Here is a 25,572-nt window from a genome sequence, read left to right on the forward strand (position 1 = left end):
TTCCGCGACTCACTAAAAGACAATCATCTCTGACAGATGCAGGCTTGTGACTACCCAGAAATTTTCCTATGAAAATTTAGGAAAGGAAGAAAGGAACGTTTTGTATTTATTGACTTTCTAACATGCCAAACTACATGATAAATAAAACGAAACCAAATCGGCAGACACAGGCCTCTTGCTAGCCATGCCAGTGTGCTTCCTGTGCAAAGGCAGCTTCCAGGAAGTCCCCAGCCCCACTTTCAGATACCCGTTTAGGTAGAGATTTCACAGCTACTTGTTTTCCATCCATCTTTTAACCACTCTTCCGGTATTCTTTTTGTAGGCTGTCCTTAGGCACTGGTCACTGAATTGCTCATATTCCACAAAGCAATGTATTGCTCTTCTACTTGTCTTAGTTACTGCTCTCTCTTGGCAGGAGCATTTCTTCCCATCTCCTAACTTTCTCCCATACCCAGAAGATCACCAAGGATATATCTCATAAGCTCCCAGTCCAAATATCTGACCATCTCTTGAATATCTCCACATGGACTCAGTAAAAATGTACTGAAACTTCTATATCAATTCTTTTTTTTTTTCATTAAAAATGTATTCAGTCCACTACATACCTGTCACTTTGTTAGCTGTGTGTATAAAGAAAACCATAAATTAAATGCTCAAGGAGAATAGAGCCTACTAAACAATGCAGATAATTGGTAGGCATGTTTTACAGATAGTATAACAAGTGATGGAGAAGGTATGGGGTGCTCTAAGACTCCCTAAGGATACCTATCAAGATTTTGGAGTAAAAGAAGGCTTCCTGGAAGAAATAATGCATAAAAGGAGATTTGAAGAGTCTGAGGAATATGCTAATGAAGAAAAAACATGTTTCTAGGTCTCATGTACATCAATCAATATAGCAAAAGGAGGGCTCGCAGTGGGTGAGGCTTGGGAAGTCTCACAAAGACCTTACAATCCTGTTAACAGTTTCAGCAGTGAGTACAATACAGAGTCACAGAAAGATTTCATGTAGGAGAGGGTTATATCCTAAACTGAGTTTAGAAAGATCACTTTTGTTGCACTGTGTAGCATGGAATGAGAGGGTAAGACTAAGGACAGGGAGACCAGAGAAGACTTTTTTTTTTTGTAATCCGACAGAGATAAGTCCCGCAGAAACCTCAAATTTTAAACATTCACAACTGAACCAAAACCTATCGTGTCTTCTATAATTCTCTGTTACTTAGGGAATAACATTACATTTATTTAGCCACTCAATTAGAAATCTAGGCGTGTTCTGCAATGACTACATTTCTTGCCTCTTCAGATTCACTGTGCCCTGCATATTTTCCTTCCTTAATGTCTCTCAAATCTATTAACTCTCTCCTCCACCAATATTTATTATCCTATTTTTATTCCTTTATTATTTCTCACCCAGATGATGCCAATAATCTCTTAACAATCACCCTGTATCGTTCATACCATCTAAATCTATTTACCCAATATGCCTCATAATCCTTTAACCTAAGATCAAGTATGTCAATTTTATTCCTTTGCTAAAATACCTTTCAAGCAGCTTCCTTGGCTTTAGCATGGAATGTAAAGCAGTACATGAACTGGTTTCATTCTAACATCGTTATAAATAAATGAATCCCACACTTAAGATATACTGGTTAATAACTGGTTGTTCTCCATATGCTTCATGTTGCTTTTGATAATTATGTGCCTTCTGCTTAGAATATGTCCTTTTCCATAATGCTAATTTGCAAGACTTGACATGATTCTTCTTCCCTGTGGGCTTCTCTGAAGGCTCCTTCCTCAGATATAATTGTTTCTTCTTTTTGCTCTTTCCTTATTCTAATACATTTCTCTCTTGGCATCCATAACCTTTTACTTCACCTACTTATTTACACACCTGTGTCACTCCTCCACACTCTGAGTGGCTTGTGGGCATGTGGCTCATTGTGTCCTTTCAAATGCTGCTGCTGAGGGGCACCTGGGTGGCTCAGTCAGTTAAATGTCTGCTTTGGTTCAGGTTGTGATCCTGGGGTTCTGGGATTGAGCCCTGCATGAGGCTCCCTATTCGGTAGGGAGTCTGCTTGTCCCTCTCCCTCTGCCTCTCCCCCTGCTTGTACACTCACCCGCTCTCTCTCTCTCTCTCTCTCTCTGTTAAATAAATAAATAAAATCTTTAAAAAATCAAAAATAAATAAAATGCTGCCGCCGAACTCAGATTCTGGCAATAGTGCATACTCATTATCTGTTGATTCACTGATTGAAAAAAACTAATTTTAAAAATTGAACAGTAACAATGGTGGACCATATTTATAGTTCTATAGGAAAGACACAAGTTCAGAATCTAGTAAGCTTTAAAATAAAACCGAGGTTTAATCAGAAAATTATAATATAAATGTGATTTAAAGATAGCATAAATCTTTTGCACATAAGTCTTATGTTCTTATATTACCATAAATCGGATAATAAAATGTAGGCACTGAGAAGTGCCTACTATAGGTATTATTGTCATCCTCATTTGCAGTTGAGAAAACTGAGGTCAAGGGAGTTGAGCACCTTACTGAAGATCATACTGTTATCAAGTAGGAGAAGTGGGATACAGACCTAGCAGTCTGTCTCAAAAGCCCATACTACTAGACTATACTGCCTGATCTATAAACAGTCAATTTTATGTCTATATCATGTACTTTTCAGTATCATGAATCCAACCCCTGCATTCTACTGCTGAAGCCCTTATGATCTTAAGAAACATTAAAGTTATATCATGCATTAAAGTATTGAGAAGTGGCTATACACAGAAAAATGTGCACTATAGTCAGGCAAAGGTCTGGATTCTGCTTCTGCCTCAACAGTTAGGTGACTTTGCTAAGCTTTGGTACCTTCCCCATCTGCCAAATGGAAATGATAGTTTTTATAGATGTTGGGGGGATGGTACAAGTATATATGCCCAGCACATAGAATTGCTCAACAAATACTACAGGCTCCCTTCCCTCTCTTTATTTATTCCAGCCTCAGTGACTTTATCTCTAAAATGGGAATTATAATACATACTTTATAAGCTAGAATGTTAAATGATATATGCAAATGTCCCATTTAGCATCTGTTCAATAACAAGCATAGCTTCCCTGTTATTGCGGAGTTTATTAGGCCCCCAAAGTGTGGATAAAGAAGCTAAGAATCCAAACCAAGGACGCAAGAGTCCCATCTAGTGGTGGTTTAAGTAAAATCAAAAGACACACGGATTACACTGCTTAAATGGATGCCTAGAAAGCCTTGGGCTATTTTAGTTATTCATTTCCTACCTTGAGAAATAGCCCCATGTGGCTTACACGAGAAGAGAAAGGAAAGCTTTAGGAACTGGGTTCCCTCCATCCTTCCACTGTTCCAAAAAAGCCCGAGTCTTCTCAGTGTGGATCTTCATATTTCTGGTCTTGTTAAACTCATCATCTTCATGACTGAACTATGCTGCTTCTAGATTTCTAAAAGGATATGTTTGAGCTCCTTTGATAGATTTTTGCTATCAAATCAATGCGGTAATGTCATTATGACTTAAGACCAATCTCTTGTAAGAACTATCCATCAATCATGCATCTATTCTATTTGAGAAGTGAATTCTAAGAAGTCTAGCATGGTTCACATCCAAACTCAAATAATGTCAGGAGTGAGATGGAAGTTCTGGATTAATGTAAGGCCGGATCTAACAATAGCTGAAAACAATCTGCCAGGAGCATCCCTCTAGGATCCCCGTAATTCTACTCCATTACCAAGAAATTCCAGTCTGGTGTCACTGCCAAATGTCGCGGTAGTTATTACAAGCTGCATGTTGGTGTTCCCCTCAAATTCTTGTGTTGAAATCTGGTCCCCAGTGTGATGAAGGTAGAGCTTTAGGAGATGATTTGGTCATACAGATGGAGTCCTTTTGAATGGGATGAATGCCCTTATAAGAAGAGGCCAAGAGCACCTGGGTGGCTCAGCGGGTTAAAGCCTCTCCCTTCTGCTCGGGTCATGATCCCAGGCTCAAGGGATCAAGCCCTGGATCAGCTTTCCGCTCAGCGTAGAACCTGCTTCCCCCTTCTCTGGCTCTGCCTGCCTCTCTGCCTACTTGTGATCTCTGTCTGTCAAATAAGTAAATAATTAAATAAATAAGTAAATAAATAAATAAGAGGCCAAAGAGCTAACTCTCTTTTAGCCACGTGAGGACACAGTGAGAGGCTGGCAATCTACAATGGAGAAGAGGGCCCTCACCAAAACCCCACCATGCTGGCATCCTGATCTCAGACTTCCAGCCTCCAAAACTGTGTGAAATAAATTTCTATTGTCTACAAGCCACCCAGTCTATGTACTATGTTGAAGCAGCTTGAACTAAAACAGTAATATTCTGATTTCATGAATTTAAAAGAAAATAATATATTCAGTATGATGACAATAAGACAATAAAAGAATAGAAGACTACATAAAACACTATCCTGTATAAAGTTTCCATTGTTATCAAATCCTTTTACTATTTCTGTCTTGTAATTGCATTGCCATAAAGTGCTGGGTGGCTGTTCAAATGTTAATAGTCCTGGTGATTTCTTATAGCTCCCTGAGGTGATTTAACAGGGAAGATAGTATGTTATTGTGATGAATAATGCATTAATAAAAATATTTTATCACAAAAAAAGTCACCCAAATGGAAATCATTTCCTTGAAACTTTAGGATATTTGAAAATAAATAACAGCTTTAATTTTTTTGATAGTTTAAAACCTAAGGATAAATATGCACTCAAAATTTTGCTATAGTGAAACTAAATATTTAATGACCCAAACCAGTATGAAAAGTAAAATAATCAGAGTAGAAAAGCCATTATTTTCCATTTTGTTATTTCAATGCTTAAGGGAAGAAAAAATTATATTTACAAGAAAATTAAAACAAAACAACAAAAAATGAAACCCTCCTCTTGAAACACGTGGATTCTCTCTCATACATGCTATCAGGTTATCAAACTTTCATAGGTGAGTTCTAAAACAAAGTAAATTGAAGAGAAATAGTTTTATAGACTTCAGTCAAAAGAAATAATCAAATTCTTCACTTAAGATTAAGCAAGAGTTTCTAATGACTAAGGTGATGCTATTTTAAGAAGCTCTACTTTTTAAAGACCTGGATTAACCAGGTTAATTTTGCTTAAATATTCAGAATATTACACCTGGAAGGACTGAACTTTGGAAAGTCATTTAATGTATTAGTTGCTGTACCATAATCGGATTTCATCAACTTCAGGGCAAGGAATAGGGCAAGGAATCTTGCCTCAATAAGCTCAAGGAATACCTCAATAAGCAGCTGCTGATTCTAACAGTGAACTAGCACATTAAAATCTGAAGGTTCACCTCCAGTTCTGATCTATGTTTAGTAAGCCTGACTCTCAAACAGAAATTACCCTTGTGAGAAGCAATCATCCAGCATAGTTCTGACTTCAGGCGCTAAAAGAAGATGGAAAAGAAGAGGGAGATTGTCTGACAACACAACAGTGCAGTAGTAGGACACCCATTGGAGTCAGAATGCTGCAAGGTCAAATTCTTTCTTTGTTACTGACCTGCTGTCTGGTAATGAAATAGTTGCTTATACCTTCGGGTTCCAATGTTCTTGTCTGAAAACAGGGCATAATTAACTTTCCTAACTGGAGTTTTGTTTTGTTTTATTTTCAGAATTAAATAATGAGTAAATCTGAAGTGCCCGAAAGCATATGACCAACAGACAGTGCTCAGTAAATGCTATTATATAATTTTTTTTTCCTCATTATTATGAGATTTCAGTGCAGAAAACAGGACTGGATAACCTGTCCTCGTGACTTGAATGGTTATGACTGTACTGAAGTGATACTTGCACATCCTGGGCAAAATCTAAAAATTTAAAAAAAAACAAACCAGACAAAACACTACCATATACTTTTAATTCTTTTTCCCTGCCCTCACTAGTAATTCATTTTCATCAATCAAGCTTAACCAGGCCACCTCTATTCCCGAAACAACTTCTAAATCTGCCTCTAGAGTAGAACTGGCAAGGCTTTCTAATTTTCCTTGCCATGGTTTATTAATGTATTTTGCCTCCGTCACTTTCCTAATTGGCAGTGGCTGACTGGGATGTGTCCCTGACAGCGGGAAGGAGGGCGGCCGGTGAGCTGGCAGCTTGCTGATTAGCATGTGCTGCCTTGTGCCAAAGTCAATACTGGGATGCCAGGTGTGCCTCCCGTTAGCACTCTGCAGCCCAAGCCTCGGGGAAGGCAGGGATCTGGAATATGTTTTGCGGAGACTGTGTGTGCCCCGCACCCGCTTTCTGTTCCTTGCTTTCATGTCCTGTTACCACCCAGGTGTTCTACTCCCGATGTCACCTTCTCGCTACTTTCCAGGTAAAACCATCTATGTCTCTCTCCTTCCAAGACTGGCCCAAGAGACTTTCTGATTTCCTGTCTCTTATTTATTTATTTATCTATTTTATGGTGGTTTTTTTGTTTTTTTTCAGCTTTACTGAGGTATACATTGACAAATAAACTTGTAACATATCTAAGGTATACCATGTAACAAATTGATATACATGGCGGAAGAATTCCTGCCAGAGAGTTAATTAATACACCCATCACCTCACATCTTTACCTTTTTCCCACTTTTGGGGTGAAAACAGTTGAATTCTGGTCATTCGGCAGATTTCCAATACAATACAGTAGTACCAACCACAGTTGCCGTGACACACATGAGCTCTTCCTTCCTTATTCATCTTATAACTGAAAGTGTGTGCCCTTTCACCAGCTGCTTCCGATTCCCCTCACCCGCCAGCCCCTGGCAGCCAGGATCCTACTCTCTCTGTTTCTCTGAGTTCAAGTTTCTCTTGCTTTTGCTTTTGATGTTTTGTCCAGCCCTTGTGGAATGCTCTTTCTTATCTCTTCATGCCTTGATCACAGGCTGCAAATTCCAGCGTCCACAGGGAGTAGGCGGGGAAAATACAGAGGTAAGGAAGGCACCAGGGAGGGGCAGGGGCTGTGGTAGACGAGAGACTGAATGTCCACAGTGGCTGCCACTACTCATTTCCACTCGTGTGTTGTCCCACAAGAATACGGGCCCCTGTTTTACCAAATTTTCTGATTTTTTCAGACAATGAAAACTATTAGCATCTATACATACAAATGTGTCCACCATTATATATACTATGAAGTATACATATTACACATACATATACACATTTATACATATAAATGTGTCCACCATTATATATACTATAATATGAAGACAATAAAAGAGATATTCTATATACAAAATCTATCCTCTTTTATCCTATGTGACCCGACGGTATTCAGCAGCTGGTTCAGACAAAGTAATAAAAGAAAGTGTTTTGTATACACATATGGGAAGTAGTTGAAACTTGGTGGAACTGGAGATCATAAACTCTGGCTAAAGGAATTTAAATTCAAGAGAGAAACACACACATACACCACTTGGATTGAGAGAATATCTTACAGTATCTTTGGTTCTCAGACCTGCTATTTGTAGAATATACAAAGTACACAGTGCAGTGGAAGTCTATGTTTACTCAAGACCTCATTCGCCTCGTGCACATGCTGTGTCATGGGTCCTCACAGCACACGTGGTAGATGTGGCAGCTGGCACACGTTTTACATGCATTTACAGTGGAGAAAATCCTGTTTAGAAAGGCTTCACACTTGCTTAATCTAGAAGTGGAGACAGGACCTGACAGAAGCTCTCTTTGCTCCTGAAGCAGTATTTTCCAAACACGTAATAAGCACTCAATAGTGTTAATTGCTTTATTATTAAGGGGGGAAAAAAAAGGTCTATATTCAGATCTAGTCTACTTCAGAGCACGATTCTCTTTATTAATCGGCAGCTCGCTTATTATTAGGGAATTTTCTGCCAGACAGATGACTGGTCTCTCAAAGTTTTAGTGGAATGTTTGTCTTATGTACTGATTTTACGACCCCTTCGGTCTGTAGCTGTGTTTCATAGACCCGGTGCACAAAGCCCATTCTGTGTATGGCTTTCTAGAACTAAATGAAGAAGCTCGTTTTTCACCACCGATTCCATTGTAAACAAGACGTTTCTAATACTGAATGACTTGCCAGACAGGCTGGCAAGGGGGAAGAAATACGGCACAGTAGGACTAAATGTTGAGACAATGATAAAGGAAACAGAATAAAGGGAAGGTAAACATGTGGGAAGGGAGGGAGAAAGTGAGAGACAATATTGATAAAGGCACGAAGTTATCAGAAGTACTGATAACTCAAAATGATAATTTAATAATTAGATGTCTAAAATTTGATTTCATAATGTATATTGTATGTTTAATTAAAAAAAATTACCCTTACCCTGAGAGAGGTCTGGCCTTTGCCCTCAGCTTCTGGGAGGCACTCTCTAGGCCTTGGAAGGATATACACCTGAGAGGAGTGACTTAGTTTGCCTGGGGGCTGTGGGCCAGCCAGCTTGTAACAGTTGGATTTAGAATGTTTTGCTTTTTTTGTTTGTTTGTGTTTGTTGTTATTTTTTTTTTTAAGCAGGCCACATCAATTTATCCTCCTAAGCAGCTGGAAAGTGAGGTCAGCCACAAGACCAGTCAATCAGGCCTCCTGTGACAGAGCCCCAGCAAAGACTGGACACCAAGGTGCTGGTAACCCTGCCTGGTGAGCAATGCTCTGTGCCTATCTTCACACATCTGTGCCAGGAAAGTAATGTTGTCCCATCACTCTGTGTGAACAGGACAATGGAAGTGCTGCCTCTGAACTTGGCCCGAACTCTATGTGCTTCTTCCCCTGGTTGAATTTAGTCTGTATCTATTCACCATAATAAACCGCAACTGTGAGTGTAAAGCCTTTCAGTATATTCTCTAAGTTACAGTGAATGATTAAACCCGAGGGTAGTTTTGGGAACCCCCGATCTTATAATTAATATCAGAATGATTGCAGCTCTCTGTACTGTGTTCCTTCTAAACACAGTTGGCTAACCAATTGTAATGGATAATTTTCATTTATTTATTTTTTTCCGACTAGTCACTCAACCTTCTTTTGCAAATAGTCCTCTAACTTCCAAATTTAAACAATTAAGGAACTACCTTCTAGTTTATATGAAATTTACCTCTTTTGAACACACAAGCGTATATGCTTATCTACCTATTTATCTATCATTTATCTATTTAAAATATTTTGCAATTACTTATTGTCTCAGTTTAACTTCCTTATTTTCTATCACTTTAAAGAGAGGCTGAAATAACTGCACTTCTGGAATTTAAATTCCAGAGGGGGAGACAAATTATGTAAAAATATTTTTCTATAACATATTCAAAGATGGTATGTGCAATGAAGACAAAATTAGAGTAGGCTGGAGAACAGAAACAGGATTGGGAAGCAGTTAACAATTTTAAGTTAGACTGTTAGATAGTCTGCTTTGAAAAAAAAAAAAATGAGAGTTTAGAAATTCTCTGAGGAAATGGAAGGAATGAGCCACACAGGTATCTGGAGAAAAAAAGAGGTCCAGGCAGAGAGAAGGGACAAAGCTCATAAGTGAATGACTGCCATGTCCATAAGGAAGAGGCCAGTGTGGATGTTACAGGAAGAGTAAGAGACAGGAAGGGTAGCAGAACTAGAGGTTGGAAGTGGAGGGAGTTCACACTGCATTAGGACTTACTGACCTCTGAAGGGCCTTTCATTTTTACTCTGAGGATACTGGTGAGCCAATGGGCTTAGAGAATAGGTACGACATGATCTGTCCTCCATTTTGAAAGTATCCCAATGACTACTACATTGGAAACAAAGTCCTACAGGAGTGGTAGCAAGAAACAGTAAAAAATCGATTACATCATTATGGATTGAATGTTTACATCCCTCCAAAATTCATAATTCATATATTGAAGCCTTAGTGTTTAGTGTGGCTATATTTGGAGATGGAGTCTCTAAGGAAGTAATTAAAATTAACTGAGGTTGTAAAGATGGGGTCCTGATTCAGTAGGATTGAGTAGGATTAGTGTTCTCATAATAAGACACAGCAGAGGGCTTTCTCCCTCTTCTTCTCTCCCCTCCCTCAACCCCATGTGCACACACCAAAGAAGGCCGAGTGAGGACATAATGAGAATGTAGCCATTGATAAGCCAGGAAGAAAGCTCTCACCAGAAACCAACCCTGGTGGGCCTTGATCATGGATCTTTAGCCTTTAGAAGTGTGAGAAAATAAATTTCTGTTGTTTAAGCCTCCAAGTCTGTGGTATTATGTTATGGCATCCCACACAGAATAAGACATCCAGTGATCAAGGAGAGAAATGATCGTGTATAAGCAAGGTCATAAGTTTTGAGGAGAGGACTGAAAGTTCAAATGTGTGCATAGTGAGTTTGAGCTGTATATCGGAAATCCAAGTGGGGATGTAAGGAATACCACTGGATGGAGATGTCGAAGGGGAAGGGGTCTGGACAGGAGCTATAAATTTGGTAATAATCACATGAAAATTATACTATGCCATAATGGGGTCACCAAGTAGAAAATACAGAGGAAAGAGTGGCTGAATATTGAGCGTAGAGCCCTCTGATATTTAAGTGGTCTGAGGAAGAGTATGGACCTGCAAAGGAGACTAGGAACAGATACATCAAGAGTATGTGACTACCTTAGAAACCAAATAAAGAAATTCTTTCCAAGAAATGTCCTCTCATTTAGCGGGAGGAAACTACCCTGTCAAAGCCTACTATTAGATCAAGTAAACTAATCTGAGAATTGGCCACTGGATTAGCAATGATGGGGACCTCGACAGGTGTCATTTTGGAGACAAAAGCTTGATTTGAGTGGGTTTGAGAGATCGGAGGAGAAGAAAAATTGAGGACAGTAAATAAACATAACTCTTGCAAGTAAAACTCCTAAAAAGGAGAGCAACCAAAGAAGCTAGAAGCAAGTGGTTTAGTAGAGTCGTGGGAATCTGATTTGAGGATTGGATAAATAACAGCATAACTCTGTACTTCTGTTAGGATGATTATGGATCGCAGACATTGCTGACGTTAGAGAGAATGAAGAGGATTGCTGGAATGATGTCCTTAAAGCAGCTGAGATGGGATATCTCCCAGTGCACAGGTGGAAGGGTCAGCATCATAGAGAGATGTAGTCAAGCAGCGTCTGTGCACGTAGACGCTTGAATAGATGAGGCTATGGGATTCTGGGGAGGTTCTTTCTAGTTGCTTCGGTTTTCTCAATGAAGTAGAAATCAAGATCATCATCATAGAGCTAAGTGAGATATAAATGAGATACAAAGAGCAGAGTGAGAATGTGTGAGGAATTACTTCTGACAGAAGCTTTCCTTTTGGAACTACTCCTTCACCATTTGTGCAGTGGATCTGACAATACCCACTGGCCCAAGGAGTGGCCTTGCTAATAATTGTGTGCGTAGCCATAAAAATTGCATCAGGGATGAGAATGTGAACCTGTCTAACCAATAAGACTCAATTATGGGGCTTTGAGATGGGATGCACATCTAAGATGTGTTTCTTGTCTACACCTATACAAGGTCATGGTTAATTGAGAATGAAGTTAACAAGTAGGCATAAGCCAGCTTGACTTGGGGTTTGTTTCACTATAATTAAAGGAGCCTTGACTAAAATGAACATACACTGGTGTATTACACTTCAATAAAGGAATATGAAAGATTCCTAAATTCCCTTCAAACAAACCAAACACTAATATGTCAAAGACGCTGGATTCCTGCCCAGATCTGTCTTACCCAGGGGTTTATAGAGTTCAAGATTCTTGAAATATGCCACCTTGGGAAGTGATTACTGCTACTCAAACTAAAACAAGATCTGACCAGCCTTAATGTATATCTTGACAAGAAGGAAAGAATTAAGTAGTAGGTGACAAGCAGTAAAATAATAGCAAATAATTACATAGTACTTAACTATGTGCCATAATTACTCAAAGTGTTCCGTGTGTGTGTGTGTGTGTGTGTGTGTGTGTGTGTGTCTGTATTCCATAAATAGCCTCGTGAGGGAGATATCATAATTCCTATTTTATAGAGGTACAAAGAGGTTAAACAAAAAAAAAGTGCCAAAAGTGACCCAATTTATTAATGGCAGAGCCAGATTTTGAACCAAGATCCTGTGGTTCCAAAATGTGTGCTTTAAATTTTATGGCCTTTATAGCAAACAACTGTTTTTTTCTTATGGTAGCAGAACCCACGAACTACCAATCCAATATCTAATCAGTCTGTAATATTAGAATACTGAATTTATTTCAGATGGCAATTTCTCAGAGTCTCCGTTAGGAGACCAAGTTGGGCTAAATATATATAAATAGAAATTACTGAGAGGGACTTCTGGGAAAGCTTATTAATGGCAAACAGAGAGCTGAAAGACGTCTTTTGTCCTTTTTGCTTAGTCCTTTCTATTTCCTGGATATGAATGTGATCGCTGGAGCACCAACAGCCTTTATGGCCTATGAAGCAAAACTCCATGCTAAGGATATCAAAGGAGAAAGGCAGAAAGAGACTGAGTCGCTGATACCCACAGTGTTGCCACACTAGTCCTGGACCACCTACTTGCAGATTTATTTTACGTAGAAAAAACCTTCATATATTCAAGCCACTCTATTTGGGGTTCCCTGATATAAACAGTCAAACTGAATAGTGGAAATATATAGAACTAAGAAGAAAAATGAGCAATCCAAACATATCCCTTTTGGAGTTTTACTTATTCCAAAATTCACACAAGATAAGTAGCTAAGGCCCTTGAATATGCCATGAATGATGCATGAAATAAAAAACATAAGAACTCCCTGTACTCTTTTACCTGACAAACCTAAACCCTAACAGCTATTTATTATTTGATTTTATTTTATTAAAAGGATTTTCTTTATTCATTTGAGAGAGAGTGGAAGAGAACACAGCAGGTGGGGGGGCAGAGGGAGAGGGAGAAGTGGGCTCCCCAGTGGCAGGAAGGAAGCCTGACGCAGGGCTCCATCCCAGGACCCCAAGATCATGACCAAAGGCAGAAGCTTAACTGACTGAGCCACACAGGTACCTCTGATTTTCGTTTTTAACAGCTAAAATTCTCTATTCCATGCTGAATATATTAAATGAAAATATCAACACATACTTCTTATATATAAGCTTATTCATACATTCACATGTTCATATATAAACTTAGTCATATATTCATAAACTTATCCATAAATTTGAAAAATGATTTGGATTCAAATATGGAGATAATAATCATCAAATTCGTTATGATTATTTCTCATTTATATGAAGTGCTGTAGGGTGTTAATCAGCTAAAAGAACCAGGGCCACAATTTCACAAAATGAGGGAACGTCTATGTTTATACAAACACAAAATGAAGCTGGTATATTGAAAATGCACCCCATCTGCTTACAGGAGCTTTGAAAGCACAAAAACCTGAAGTATAAGAGTAAAAGTTTCCCAAGTGCTTTCTTATACTACTAATAACAGAGGGCAGTTACCTCATCAGGAAGACAAGCTGATGACTTACCCAGACATCTCTCTACAACAGTGTTGATAAATAGATGCTCAGTAAGTATTTTGAATGGGGCATGAAGACCCAGAGAAAGTCAAAGGAGGCTTCTATCATAAGATACATAGGCAATCCCTTTGAAAAAAGATCTTTGGGGGAAAAAAAAAAATCAAGCTGGTTCCCCAGCCACAAAATAAACACAAAATACAAAAAAACTGAATAGTAAAACCCTATATAATGGAACAAAGTCTTCTGATATAACAAATGTGCATTAGAATTTCAACTCCCATGCCTATTGTCTTGTTTGCTCTGCTTTCTTATTCTGTTCACCGTGTGAAACCAGATCTCAAAGGTTGAAACATTTGACATCTGTCTCTTGGAGCATATTAATTTCTTAACTGTAGTCATGTTTTACCCGGGTGGGTTATCCACTGCAGAAAGTCTTACAAGCATGAGGAGGGCAGATGATTTAATGATCGCTCACTAGATTGTAAACCTGACTATGAATTCAGAGAGAGAAATTTGAAGAGGGTAGAAATTTGGCTTAGGTAACTGCTGTGTTATCAGTCAGACAATGTTCAAATCAAAAACAGACAGGAAACCGAAAGAGGAGATGAGGGTGTGGAGTATGATGGCCAGGCAGCTTTCAAGGACCATTCCAGGCAAGACGTAAGATTTTTGTTAATCTTTTACTTGCACAGACATACACACACATACACTCAAACGGAATTTTATTTCTTACAAACTTTATGCTGAAAAACTTATACAGTATAATACTAATAATGCTCTTACCTACTGGTTTCAATCAATATGAAAATCTGACTTTTGGATCCCTACACCTGTATTGTAAATAATTCATATGAAATTTATACATTCAAATATAGCCTGGATTTTTAATTTTATATATGTTACTTTTCTAACCAATCCTTCATTTGTTTTATATTTGTTATTGTCCAATTTAACAGCCCTGATACTAACACATTTTATTCATTCAAAGTTAAATATTTATTCATTTAATCCTCTCTCCTCTGTATTTGAGGAGAGGCCAATATTTACTATTGGCCTCTTTTAACTTATGCTGTGAAATATCTGTCTTTATTTGTCTCAATAGTTTAAATTTTCTTCACCACCTTTGTTAAACAAATACTTCATTATTTTATTTCATCTGACTTGTTGAGTCAATATTCCAGAATGATCTAAATTTATATGTAAATATATAACATCAATTATGTAATTTCATCTTAACTTAAAACTTTTCTTCTGTATTATTTGTGCTCTGAAAATCACGCAATTTTATTCTTTAAACCATCTGAATGGAAATTTCCTCTTATTTCTGGCCACATCATTTTTTTGGTGCTGTTTTTGATTTAAAAATTTGCAATTTTTGAGTGGATATCTGAAAAGATACTTCTGAGTCTAAATCCTGGGAAAGCTTTGATGCACTCATTCCTTGCTTTTTTTTTTTCCCCCAACTCATGACTTTTTAGAATTATTTCACTGAGGTGAAATTCATAAATATACAATTAACCATTTTAAAGTGTACAATTCAGTGGCATTTATGCATTCATGAAGCTCTGCCAACCACCATCTCTCTCTAGTTTCGAAATTTTTCATCACCCTAAAAGAACATCCTATTCTTACTAAATAGTAACTCCCAATTTCCCCTGCCTCCATCTACTAGCAACCACTAAACTGTTGTCTGTCCCTATGATATACCTGTTCTGAATAATTCTTATGAAAGGAACCATACAATATATGACCTTTTATGTCCACCACTTTCACTTAACACAATGCTTCTGAAGTTCATCCACATTGTCCACATTGTGGCATGCTATTAGTACTTAATCACTTTTATGGGTGAATAATATCCTATTGAATGTGTAAAGCACATTTTAGTTATCCACTCATCCATTGGAGGAAATCTAGGTTGTTTCTACTATAAGGAATAACGCTGTTACAAACATTTGTGCACCAGTTTCCTTGTGAACATATGTTTTCACTAATCTTGGATATATACCTTAAGGTGGAATTGGCGGGTTGTATGGAAATTCTGTTTAACTTTTCAAGGAATGGCCATACTGCTGTCCACAGAGGTTGCATCATTTTACATTCCCTCTAGCAATATATAAGGGTTTCTATTTCTCTGCATCCTCACCAACATTTATTTCTTGTCTTTTGTTTAATTATTATTATTTTATTATTGCCATCCCATTGTGTGTGAGAAGTATTTTATTGTGGTATTTGTGTTTCTTTAATGTCCAATATTGTTTCATATCATTTTATGTACTTGTTTGCCATTTGTATACTTTGTTCATAAAAAAATATTAAAGTCTAAGTGGGTACGAGAAGAATAAATGAAACAAGATGGGATTGGGAGGGAGACAAACCATAAGTGACTCTTAATCCCACAAAATAAACTGAGGGTTGCTGGGGGGAGGGGTTTGGGAGAAGGGGGTTGGATTATGGACATTGGGGAGGGTATGTGCTTTGGTGAGTGCTGTGAAGTGTGTAAACCTGGTGATTCACAGACCTGTACCCCTGGGGATAAAAATATATGTTTATAAAAAATAAAAAATTAAATTAAAAAAAAATTAAAGTCTATTCAAGTTCTTTGCCCATATTTTTAAATCTAGCTTTTGTTTTGTTTCTTTTTGTTTTTGAATTTTAAGAATTCTTTATTTAGTCAAGATATTAAATCCTTATCAAATATATGATTTATGAATATTTTCTCCTATATATAATGTCTTCACACTTTTGAGAATGTTCCTTGAGGCACAGAAGTTTTCAATTTTAATGAAATCCAATTTATTTTTTCATTGTTACCCATGCTTTTGGTGTCAAATCTAAGAATCCATTGCTAGAGCTAAGATGGTAAAGATTTCTGATACGTTTTCCTCTCACAACTTTCAAGTTTTAGATTTTATATTGAGGTTATGTATCCATTTGTGTCCAGTGCTGTATATGTCCAACTTCATCCCTTTGCATGGGAGGGTCATTGAGCTTCTGGTATCCTTGCTGAAAATCCCACAGAATAGTCTTAATGCACTCATTGAAAATCAATTCACCATGAATACTTGATTGTGTTTCTTTCTCTTTTTCTTTTTTGGTAATTTGTGAGACAGAGGGAGATAGCGAGCACAAGAAGGGGGAGCAGCAGGCAGAGGGAGAAGCAGACCCCCAGCTGAGCAGGGAGACCAATGTGGGACTCGATCCCAAGACCCTGGGATCATGACCTGAGCCAAAGGCAGATGTTTAACTGACTGAGCCACCCAGACATCCCTTGAGTTTGTTTCTATCCTGATTTTATCCTATTGATCTTTACGTCTATCCTTATGACACTACTACACTGTTTGATTAATGTAACTTTCTTTGTACTAAGTTATGAAACTGGGAAGTGTGAAGTAACCAACTTTATTTTTCTTTATCAATATTATTTTGACTATTTGGAGCCTCTTGTAATTCTATATGAATTTGAGGATTGGCTTTTTCCATTTCTGCAAAAAAAGAAACTTTTTTTTTTTTGACAGATATCGAATTGAATCTATAGATCACTTCAGGGATTGTTCTCATTTTAAGAGTACTGTTTTCTAATCCATGAACATGGGATATCTTTCCCATTTGGTTAGGTTTTTAATTAGGTATTTAATTAGGTAATCTTTAATTTATCTCAGCAAAGTCTAGTAGTGTTCCATGGACAAGTCTTATACATAATTGGTTAGATTTATCCTAGGTATTTTATTCTTTTGGATGCCATTGTAAATAGAATCATTTTCTTAATTTGCTGTTGAGTTATTCATTGATGGTGTTGAAAATCAAACTCATTTTTGTGCCTTGATAATGAGAATAGCTAATGTTATATAGCATGTATTAAATGGCAGGCATTGTTCGAAAAGTTTTACATATTTATGCTTTCTGAATACTAAAATGGGTTGCTCTAGCCCATAAGATAAAGGTACACTGTATTAGCATAGCATACAAAGCTGTTCTCTTTAGGTTTTAAACTATAATTCTATCTATTGTGTCTACACAGACACTGAAATAGCTGTCACTGAACACACTATGTGCTTTCATCCCTTGATGTTATGCGTATTTGATCCTTTTAGGCTAGGATTTTTGCCCCATCTCATCTGTCTGAGAAACTCCCACTCATCTTTAAAGCCTTAGCCCAATAACTTTAACAGAGGGTACTCACTGAAAATACAGCATTTTAGAGGGGAGTTGGGTGGGGGAATGGGTGAAATAGGTGAAGAGGATTAAGAGCATACTTATACTGAGCACTGAGTAATTGATGTATAGAATGGTTAAGTCACTATATTGTACACTGAAACTAATATAATGCTGCATGTTGAATATATTGGAATTAAAATTGAACAAAAATTTAACTAAAAAGAAAGAGACTTAGCTCAAATGTTGATGAAGCTCCTTAATCAGCTCTCTTGTTATCTTGCAACTTGTATGTACCTGTTTTATAACCCATTAATCTGTGTTGCCATTATCTTTTCTGCCTATCTTGTTGCCCTTCACTATACTGAACTAGCTGGATGTAGAAACTGTATTTTACATGTATTTGAGCTCTAGGGCTTGGTGCAATATCCAATACACTGGATTTTCCATAAAAGTTTCCTAAATGAATGAAGGTACCAAACACAAAAAAGACAATCTACTTTGCACAAAATGTGCTCAGCCTAGTTCCTTCATCCAAAAAGCAGTCATTCCCCTACATTTTTTTTTTCTTTTAAGATTTTATTTATTTATTTGAGAGAGAGAGAGAGAACACGCACCAGTGAGAGCGTGAGAGAGAGCAGGAGCAGGAGCAGCGGAGAGGGACAGAAGGAGAAGCCAACTCCCACCCCTTGCATGGTTTAAATCAAGAGAATTAACTGTTATTAAACACACTAGTGGTAGTGAATGAGGAGTCTCTTTCTCTTTTTCTTCTTCCCTTTCTCTCTCTAACCTGAAACACGAAGATCCTCTTTGTCCATCTAAAAACAAGTCAGAGCAAAAATAAACATGGAAAGCCGAGAAATATGGTACTGTTATACGCCAAGTCAAAGCCTCTAAGAACATTCCCCTTAAACTGGCATGAAAACAAATGATGGAAAGCAAAATGAGAAAAGAAGCAAAACAGAAAGAAGACCCAAATGTATTTCCAAAAGATCTGAGTAGTGTTTATACCTTTTCTTAATAGTGTGGCACGAACTCTGTATTTTGCCTCTGTCAGCCTCAGCTTCCTCGTCTATAACATGGAACCAACATGCCCTGCCCCCCACACCACAGATTTGTTGGTGTGAGTCTCAAGAGAGAGAAAGCGTTTGAAAGTATGCTACAAAATACAATGTGCTCCACAAGAGTGTGTAGCTGTTCACTCACCGAACACAGTTCTTGCAGGCACAGATTCTCTGTTAAGCCAGAATGACACTTGGGAGAGAATGACAGTCATGATGCAAGGCAGATATGTCTGAATCACAAAATACCCAATTTTTCTTTTCAAGTGGAAATGAGCTGTCATTACGGTATATTCACCTAGAAGAAAAATTTAAGAAGCTTAAGGAACGGTAATAGTCAATAGTTTGAACATTTTGGAAATGGAACGGATTTGAGAAAGAACAATCCCCGGTTTAAAAAAAAAAAAAAAAAAGAATTTATCACATATACGACATGAGAAGTATAAACCACTAAATGCCTCTTTAGCACAGCAAGAATATTTAAGAGAATTTTAATATTACCAAGAAACTTGCATGACATGTCCAAGGCATGACATTTGTTTTTCTCTCCCGGTCATGCCTACTGAACAAAAAGATACAGGATTCGCAAATGCTCTCTGACCATGAATTATCTTACTCATATCTCTCATCCACACTGGTACCAACTTCAAGCCTCTGCTTTGATTGTTCGAATTCTCTGGTTTTTTAAAGGGTCAGTCTCTGGCCACATCTCTAACCCCAGGCTTCGGTCCAAATTTTCCACTTTTGACCCTGTCACTATTCTGAATCTCTCAATTGTGTACATCGACTCTAATCCACTGTTGTCATTTCTATCCAATCCCGAGAACCTTTCCTTTCTGCTTCCCGGGGGTTAGATTTGCCAGAGATAAAATCATTAGTTCAACATGGCAGCTTTCTTAGAGGAGTGGGATCCTTAGGAAGGTCATCAGCTTTCCCGCACCCACCAGTAGTAATGATCCAAAATTCAAGAGTTGAATAGTCACAAACTATTCTGAATAGGAGGAAAAGAATTAGAAAATTAGGAAAACCATGACACTATTTGATGATAAAATTGGCTTGTCTGCAAAGTAACACTTTTTTTGAATTGACAGTATATTTTAACCCAGTGTTTCTCAAACTTTATGTAAACCTCCTTAGAATCTCCTTGGATCTTCTTAAAATACAGATCTTAATTGAGTAAGGAGTCAGGTCAGAGACAGTAAATATCTAAAAAGCTCCTACAATATATGCTGCTAGTTCCTGGACCCCAAGAACAAAACTTTCTAAGCAAACTAACGTATTTTAGTGAATTGAACCCATCGATTTTCTTAGAAACTAGTTTAAGAATCATTTTACTAACCTGTACTGGATTTAATTGTTTCTTTTCCAATTGATTGGCCCAGCAGATCATACTGATTTAACCTGGAGCCATCAGGAGCAACTTGTACTGAATCAGATGCATTATAAGTCCAAATATAAGTGACCTCTGAGGTTGTGTAGGCATCTGTAAGAAATCAGAAAAAAAAATTAAGCACTTTAGTATAAATCATCAATAAAGTACAATGTCAAGGGTTATATGTTGCATATAATCACTATTTATTATAAAAACTGATTTTACAGATACTATTTTGTATAGTAAATATATCTCTGAAATTTACAATTTTTAACATGAAGAGTATGAAGTAGATCAAGAGAGAAAATCATGACCAAAGAATATTTTCAGTGCAACCACTGAGAAGTGAACAGCAAATTTCTCTTCAGAGCCTGCAAAAATCACTGGGTCCTGAGATGGTTAAAACGTCCACCATAGTTTCAAAGTAATATATAAAGACATTATAGTACACAGGTTGTAAATGCCTAAAGCCCACTTAAATGGTTTATTTGGAAATAGCAATCACTCATGAAATAACATTTATAATTCAAATTGATATTACTCTCTGGGCATAAAAGGAACTTATTATCATATGAGAATACTGATGAAATGCAATCTTTATTTTAAGTACAATTTTCGTAGTTCGTTTCATAGGTTTTTCTTCAAAACCTCCACCTAATTAAGAATTACATGACTTAGCTATCATGATACAATGCATTCTATTAAAAGAATGAGAACTAATTGTTGCAGAACATGTAAAAATAAACCAGAATGCTATAGTTTCATCAAATACTCCTTAAAAATGTTCATTTTAAAATTAATGCACACAGACCTCATTGGACTATACTTTCATAGCACCTCCATTATGGATTGGCTAGAGATAAAACACTTACAGACCAAGTATAACCTTCTGATTTATCTGGCCGAAGATACAGAACTTAGTGGAAGTTAGATAATTCTAGCACTAGAATTGTCTTAGCTGCTCTCTGGCTCTGGCATTTCCTTTAAGCCTGGATGTCCCGGAGGGGAGCAGCTGACCTCTCCATGCCGGAAGTCCCTCCACAGTGGAATTAACAGCCAATTCTTACTATAGTATTGTCTTTTTGAAGAACTTCTTTGTACTTTTGCTCATGAGAATGTTTAGAAGTATTAGCTACTCCTGGTTCTTGAGCAAAACTCAGTATCTAGGACGCCTGGGTGGCTCAGTTGGTTAAGCAGCTGCCTTCGGCTCAGGTCATGATCCCAGCATCCTGGGATCGAGTCCCACATCGGGCTCCTTGCTCCGCAGGGAGCCTGCTTCTCCCTCTGACTCTGCCTTCCACTCTGTCTGCCTGTGCTCGCTTTCGCTCGCGCTATCTCTCTGACAAATAAATAAATAAAATCTTAAAAAAAAAAAAAAACTCAGTATCACAGTTACATTCTCAGTTTAAGGACTAGCTGCTTCCAGCAATATCTCTGCCCACTAGATCTCTAGGACTCTGGGAAAAGTTCATTTACAGGCCATATATAAGTCTTCCGGTTTGATAACTTTGTTCTGGGGTGGACCTGCTACTTACATTTGTCTGATGTTGACAGATCACAGACCAACTCACACTTAAGCATCAGTCACAATAAAGGGAATGTTCATGAGTTTGTGTCTTATTGGCTGTGTGTCTTAATGACATACTACAATGTTGTCTGGTTTCTGCATGTTACTACTAAATGCTCCTATCAGTGAAATACTGTTTTCATTGTACACATATTCACCTATATCCATAATTACATTCTGTGAAACAATTTTTTTGAAATAGAACTCTAAAAATATGTAGATGTGTGTGTATCTTTATAAATGTGCATATATATATAGCAAATATAGTCCTATAGTTTGCATATGAATGAATTCTAGTTACTCTGGGATCTAAATTTGTATTCATTTCGATTAGTTAATCATTGGCGATTCTGCTGCTATGATTAAATAAGGGACAGTAGTAATGTGAGTAACTAGCACCCCATTTGCACATTATCAAGTGGGTTTTTTTCTATGAATAAGCATTAGTAGTTGTGAATATCAATAAATTATGAACTTTTTTAAAGTATAATGATTCCACTCTTGAATTTTGATGTTTATTTTTAAATATAAATAAGAGAAAATGAAACCCTACCAAGGCAGTGACCTTTTTAAGAAACTAGTGAGACACCGAGGGGCAAGGACTCTATCTTGTTCATAACTACAGCGCTTGCACCTGGCACAGGGCCTGTCACCCAGAAAAAGTTCTGTTTGTTTTTGTTAGATTAATCAATAAACTCTTCATATTTGAATTACGTCATTTACTTTTACGGAAGATGGAATCTGTGGAGGAGCCCAAGGATATGCTAAAGAAGGTAAGTGATCCTGCCCATGTCCTTTAAAAAGGAATTATAGCATTTGATTAGTTAACTAGGAAGATGATTTTTAGATTTTGAGACTAGTAAGAGAAAACAGAGCAGAAAGTCATGCAGCTTAGAGGCATTCCCAGTCCACCAACACACATATAAACCAGGAGACCACTGCACTATTTTTCAGTAAAGTATAAAGGAGAGAAAGATAGTTTGGTTTACAAATTTCCCTATAAACTCCACCTCTAAATTAGATTTTCATTGAATAATTTCATTTAATTCTGTTAAATAACCCATTTTTCAGTCATCATCTGCATTAAACATCAACTCCATCCTGACGGATTCTTAGTATTTGGTAACCAGAAAAAAAAAATTCCCGAATCCTTTTTATTAATTTTCATCCCAAAAGATGACATAATTTCTTTTGGATCAATGCACAGAACCACATCCAGACTCCCATTTAAGAAATTTTAAATCATGTTAAGCAGCAAGAAAATACATAAAGATGTGAGGCAACAGAAATAAAGCAAAACAAAAAGGAATTCAAAATTATAAACTTATACAAAAGATGCATCTTTAAGAACAATGATAAATTTCCAGAAATTCTATCACTTTAGGGGGCTTTTAAGCAAGAGAGGAATAAAAAACTAGAAGGCAAAGCCATCACAGCTTCTGATAGCTTCTGTTGTGTCAGCATTTTAAGGCAGTTTAAAGCTTGGGTTGGCTTGTTAATATATTACAACATGCTAATACCCATACTTTTTAAATTTTATTAATATTTATTTATTTGCTAGAGACGGAGAGAGAACTGGGGGTGGGAGGAAGGGAGAGAGGGAGAATCAATCTCAAGCAGGCGCCATGCTCTCTGAGAAGCCTTGAATCGGGATTTATCTCAAGACCTTGAGATCATGACCTGAGCTGAAATCAAGTCTAATGCTTCGCCCACTGCACCACCCAGGGTGCCCATAAAGTCCATCTTTTTAACACTTAAATATCAACCACTTATTATTGGCAAGGATAAATAGAAGAATATACAAATCAAATTGTTTATTCAATGTGTCAGAAAATAAATGAAGAAAAATAAAAAGCAACTACTTAGAGAATGCTTAACAATAAACTTTGTTTTCTGTATCACTTCTAGATACAGAAACTCACACATACAATATTTCACTACTCTGTAGATACACTACAAGAGATTTTTAGATTTTATTTAAACTATTTTCAGGCATATTTATTTCATATTCAGAATTAAGACATCACGTTATTTATATTTGTTGCCTAATGGCACTAACTTGTCCAGTGAAAAATTCTTTTCCTTCTTATACCATGACTGCATTTTGAATAAATCCTTTCATTGGTTATCAAGGCTTTTCAATTTTCTCTTTAATGCCATTTATGTGATGCAAATGAGTTTCTCTCTGCTGCATCTGCTGTAGATTTTCTCCATGATGTTTACGTCGTGTAACACGATTGACTATCTTAAATAATTTTGGGAAAAATACCAGTATTGAAGTGATAGTTTCCATGACAATAAAAGAAGGCTTTGTAGTTAAACAAAGAAGAGATTCTCAAAGAAAATTGAGAGCTGACACCTTTTGTAAGAATAAACAGAACAAGACTGAACTTCTCTTTCCACAAAACTATGGTCATCCAAATCACTAGAGGAGTTTGCATTCATCTTAGCCATCATTCTCTTTTCTTTCACTTAATACATCTGTGGAGTGAAGGCCCCTATTCAATCACGCATATTTTTAACCAGGTGAGGGAACTGCCTTTCTGTTCAAGTGAATGAAAAGTCAAAAGGTGCCCCGAATGGATAAAGATGGGGATAATAAAAAGAGCAAGGTTTCTGAAAAGGTCAGGTGATGGGACATGCTAACACCAGAGAAACTGTTCCAGCTGTGTCCGTGAATTTATTGTGAACCTGCCCTAAATGTGGGCCTGGGGAGATGATTCGACCTCCCTTCTTTTCAATTATTCCGGGAGAGTGAATGCTTCCACTTGACATACAAGATACAACCTCAGTGACCTAGAGAATGGCCAAATGCACAGAGCCTTTTCTGAAATATCTTAGGTAAGCAGAAGATATAACAAATCCAGTTACTCATTTCCTTAAAATTTATTTTAGAAAATTAAAAAAAAAAATCCTTCCATTATTTGGAAAGTAGGAAGATAATTGCACAGAGCCAGCTTCTGTGCCTGCCATTTGCAAAAGGCTTAACAAACAATACCATCCATCCTTTACAGTTCATTCTTAGTTACCAAAAAAAAAAGAAAAAGAAAAAAGAAAAAAAATTGCATTTTTAAGGACCTAGCGCTTGGAAAAGAAAGTAAATGACATGGTCTTGACCTTCACAAGCAGCTCCTGGATTACCTTCCCATGAATAAAAACGCATGATATTCTTTAGTGGCAGTAAAGTGATAATTTAAACATCATGAGTAAAATATAATGATATTTGATGGGGCGCCTGGGTGGCTCAGTGGGTAAAGCCTCTGCCTTTGGCTTGGGTCATGGTCTCAGGGTCCTGGGATGGAGCCCCATGTCAGGCTCCCTGCTCAGCAGAGGGCCTGCTTTCCCCTCTCTCTGCCCACTGCTCTGCCTACTTGTGATCTCTCTCTCTCTCTCTGTCAAATAAATAAATAGAATCTTTAAAAAAAAATAAAAAGAGAAAAAAATATATATAATGATATTTGAGAGTGCCATAGGGCTAGACAATTAGTTCCTAGAGGGAAATCAGCAAGTCTTTTACTTCTATACTTTTCTGGGCAAATATTAAGCATTCCATAATATTAGAAGGAACTATACGGTAAGCAATGATGTTGACCACCCTTGACTTTACAGGCCCAGAACATGTACCTTCATCCCCATACTTACAGCTGCCAAATTTCAGAGGACATGAATGGGCATCCATAGGAAAATCCTCCAGGTGCATTGGACATTCAGCTTGAACTGTAAGCCTAGAAGCAAAAATTTCACTCTTTGTTTAAGTAAATTGACAAGTCAAGATTAATCACTCCTCCCTGTTCTCAATAGCATCCAGGATAAGGTAGGACTTTCCTTATAGCATTGAATTAGGCTAATTCACATGTAAATGTTCATTTAGACGATCCTTCAGAAGACATTAGCATATACAAAAACTGAGCTCAAATAACAATATTTATTTACAAACATTTGGAAC

The 25,572-nt window shown here is 37.2% G+C and overlaps 1 protein-coding gene across 2 annotated transcripts in view; it reads right to left on the minus strand.

Annotated features, from left to right (window-relative positions):
• The window catches only part of GABRA2 (gamma-aminobutyric acid type A receptor subunit alpha2), a 122,067-nt gene that overhangs the window by 23,720 nt on the left and 72,775 nt on the right, over window positions 1-25,572 (minus strand). For both annotated transcript variants that reach the window (XM_013062707.2, XM_004764910.3), the window contains exons 6-8: window positions 25,269-25,351; window positions 20,027-20,170; window positions 18,833-18,985 (exon numbers count right to left, since the gene is read on the minus strand). In XM_013062707.2, the coding sequence (XP_012918161.1) occupies window positions 18,833-18,985; window positions 20,027-20,170; window positions 25,269-25,351 (380 nt within the window). The remainder of the gene's footprint in view (window positions 1-18,832; window positions 18,986-20,026; window positions 20,171-25,268; window positions 25,352-25,572) is intronic.

Source organism: Mustela putorius, unplaced genomic scaffold (assembly GCF_011764305.1).
Source record: "Mustela putorius furo isolate JIRA1106 unplaced genomic scaffold, ASM1176430v1.1 tig00000430_pilon_pilon_pilon, whole genome shotgun sequence".
NCBI lineage: Eukaryota > Metazoa > Chordata > Mammalia > Carnivora > Mustelidae > Mustela > Mustela putorius.